This window comes from Coturnix japonica, unplaced genomic scaffold (assembly GCF_001577835.2).
Source record: "Coturnix japonica isolate 7356 unplaced genomic scaffold, Coturnix japonica 2.1 chrUnrandom522, whole genome shotgun sequence".
NCBI classification, from domain to species: domain Eukaryota; kingdom Metazoa; phylum Chordata; class Aves; order Galliformes; family Phasianidae; genus Coturnix; species Coturnix japonica.
In genome coordinates, this window is record NW_015439908.1 from 68,542 (window position 1) to 71,275 (window position 2,734).

At 53.7% G+C, this 2,734-nt stretch overlaps 1 protein-coding gene across 1 annotated transcript in view; it reads left to right on the forward strand.

Annotated features, from left to right (window-relative positions):
• The window catches only part of LOC107307253 (sodium/glucose cotransporter 2-like), a 19,775-nt gene that overhangs the window by 6,800 nt on the left and 10,241 nt on the right, over positions 1-2,734 (forward strand). Inside the window, exons 4-5 of the mRNA XM_015850745.2 lie at positions 567-706; positions 2,108-2,188. Coding sequence (XP_015706231.1) covers positions 567-706; positions 2,108-2,188 — 221 coding nt within the window. The remainder of the gene's footprint in view (positions 1-566; positions 707-2,107; positions 2,189-2,734) is intronic.

Sequence of the window (2,734 nt, forward strand, 5' to 3'; positions counted from 1 at the left end):
CTATGGGGTCTCTATGGGTCTCTATGGGGTCGTATGGGGGTCCTATGGGGGGAGATGGGGTGCTATGGGGCTCTATGGGGTTTATGGGGTCTCTATGGGTCTCTATGGGGTCTCTGTGGGGCGCTATGGGGTCTCTATGGGCAACTATGGGGTCTCTATGGGGCTCTATGGGGCTCTATGGGGCTCTATGGGGCGCTATGGGGTCTCTATGGGGCGCTATGGGGCACTGTGGGGCTCTATGGGGTCTCTATGTGTCCCTATGGATCTCTATGGGGTCTCTATTAGTTGCAATACCACTCCCTGCCGCTAGATGTCGCTGCTGTCTATTAGTCGCAATACAGCTCCATGTATTTCTATGGGTCTCTATGGGCAGTTGCAATACCTGACATGGCCACACGGTGTCGCTGTTGTCAATGCAGGTCTATTAGCCGCAATAACTCATTGCTGTCTATGGGCAGTTGCAATACCTGACATGGCCACACGGTGTCGCTGTTGTCAATGCAGGTNCAATGCAGGTCTATTAGCCGCAATAACTCATTGCTGTCTATGGGCAGTTGCAATACCTGACATGGCCACACGGTGTCGCTGTTGTCAATGCAGGTTGACCTGTTCTCTGGCGCCGTGTTCCTACAGGCCGCGCTGGGCTGGGAGCTCTATGGGGCCGTGGGGGCGCTGCTGGGGGTCACGGCCCTATACACCATCACCGGTATCAATGGGGGCCCTATAGGGGCTATGGGGTCAATATGGGCCCTAATGGGGGTAATGGGATCAATGGGGGCCCTATAGGGGATATGGGGGCCCTATAGGGGATATGGGATCAATGGGGGGCCTATAGGGGCTATGGGATCAATGGGGGCCCTATAGGGGCAATGGGATCAATGGGATCAATGGGGCCATATTGGGATCAATGGGATCAATGGGGGCCCTATAGGGGCAATGGGGGCCATATTGGGATCATTGGGATCAATGAAGGCCATATTGGGATCAATGGGATCAATGGGGGCCATATTGGGATCAATGGGGGCCATATTGGGATCTATGGGGCCCTATTGGGGTCTATGGGGCCCTATTGGGGGCAATGGGGCCATATTGGGATCAATGGGGCCCTATTGGGGTCTATGGGGCCCTATTGGGGTCTATGGGGCCATATTGGGATCAATAGGGCCATATTGGGATCAATGGGGGCCATATTGGGATCAATGGGGCCATATTGGGATCAATGGGGGCCATATTGGGGGTAATGGGGCCATATTGGGGGCAATGGGGCCATATTGAGATCAATGGGGGCCATATTGGGATCAATGGGGCCATATTGGGATCAATGGGGCCATATTGGGATCAATGGGGTCCTATTGGGATCAATGGGGGCCATATTGGGGGCAATGGGGCCATATTGAGATCAATGGGGGCCATATTGGGATCTATGGGGCCCTATTGGGATCTATGGGGCCATATAGGGTCCATGGGGCCCTATTGGGATCTATGGGGCCCTATTGGGGTCTATGGGGCCCTATTGGGATCTATGGGGCCCTATAGGGTCTATGGGGCCCTATTGGGATCTATGGGGCCCTATAGGATCTATGGGGCCCTATTGGGATCTATGGGGCCCTATTGGGTTCTATGGGGCCCTATAGGGTCTATTGGGCCATATAAGGTCTATGGGGGCCATATTGGGATCAATGGGGGCCATATTGGGATCAATGGGGCCCTATTGGGGTCTATGGGGCCCTATTGGGATCAATGGGGGCCATATTGGGATCTATGGGGCCTTATTGGGATCTATGGGGCCCTATAGGGTCTATGGGGCCCTATTGGGGTCTATGGGGCCCTATAGGGTGTATGGGGCCCTATAGGTCCATGTTGGCCCTATATCAGGGGGGATGATGGCACTGATGTACGCCATATTGGGATCAATGGGGGCCCTATAGGGTCTATGGGGCCCTATAGGGTCTATGGGGCCCTATTGGGATCAATGGGGCCCTATTGGGATCTATAGGGCCCTATGGGGTTCTATTGGGCCCTATTGGGATCAATGGGGCCCTATTGGGATCTATGGGGCCCTATAGGGTGTATGGGGCCCTATAGGTCCATACTGGCCCTATATCAGGGGGGATGACGGCGCTGATGTTCGCCGACATGGTGCAGAGCGCCGTCATGGTGGGGGGAGCCTCCGTGTTAGCGGGATACGGTGCGTACCCCATAGAATCCCATAATAATCCCATAGAATCCCATATAACCCCCTATAACCCCATATAATCCCATATAATTCCATATAACCCCTTATAATCCCCCCTAATCCCATATAATCCCATAATCCCATATAATCCCCTATAATTCCCCCTAATCCCATATAATCCCATGTAATCCCATATAATCCCATATAACCCCATATCCCCCATATAACCCCATATAACCCCATAAGACCCCACAGCGCCCCCTGGTGGCCACTGCATGTAACTACACCCATAGAGCACATGACTCCACAGCGCCACCTGGTGGCCAAGGCATGTAACTACACCCACAGAACCCCATAGACCCCATAGATCCCATATACCCCCATATAACCCCATAAGACCCCACAGCGCCCCCTGGTGGCCACTGCATGTAACTACACCCATAGAGCCCATCACTCCACAGCGCCACCTGGTGGCCACTGGGTGTAACTACACCCATAGAACCCCATAGACCCCATATACCCCCATATAACCCCATATATGCCATATAACCCCATATA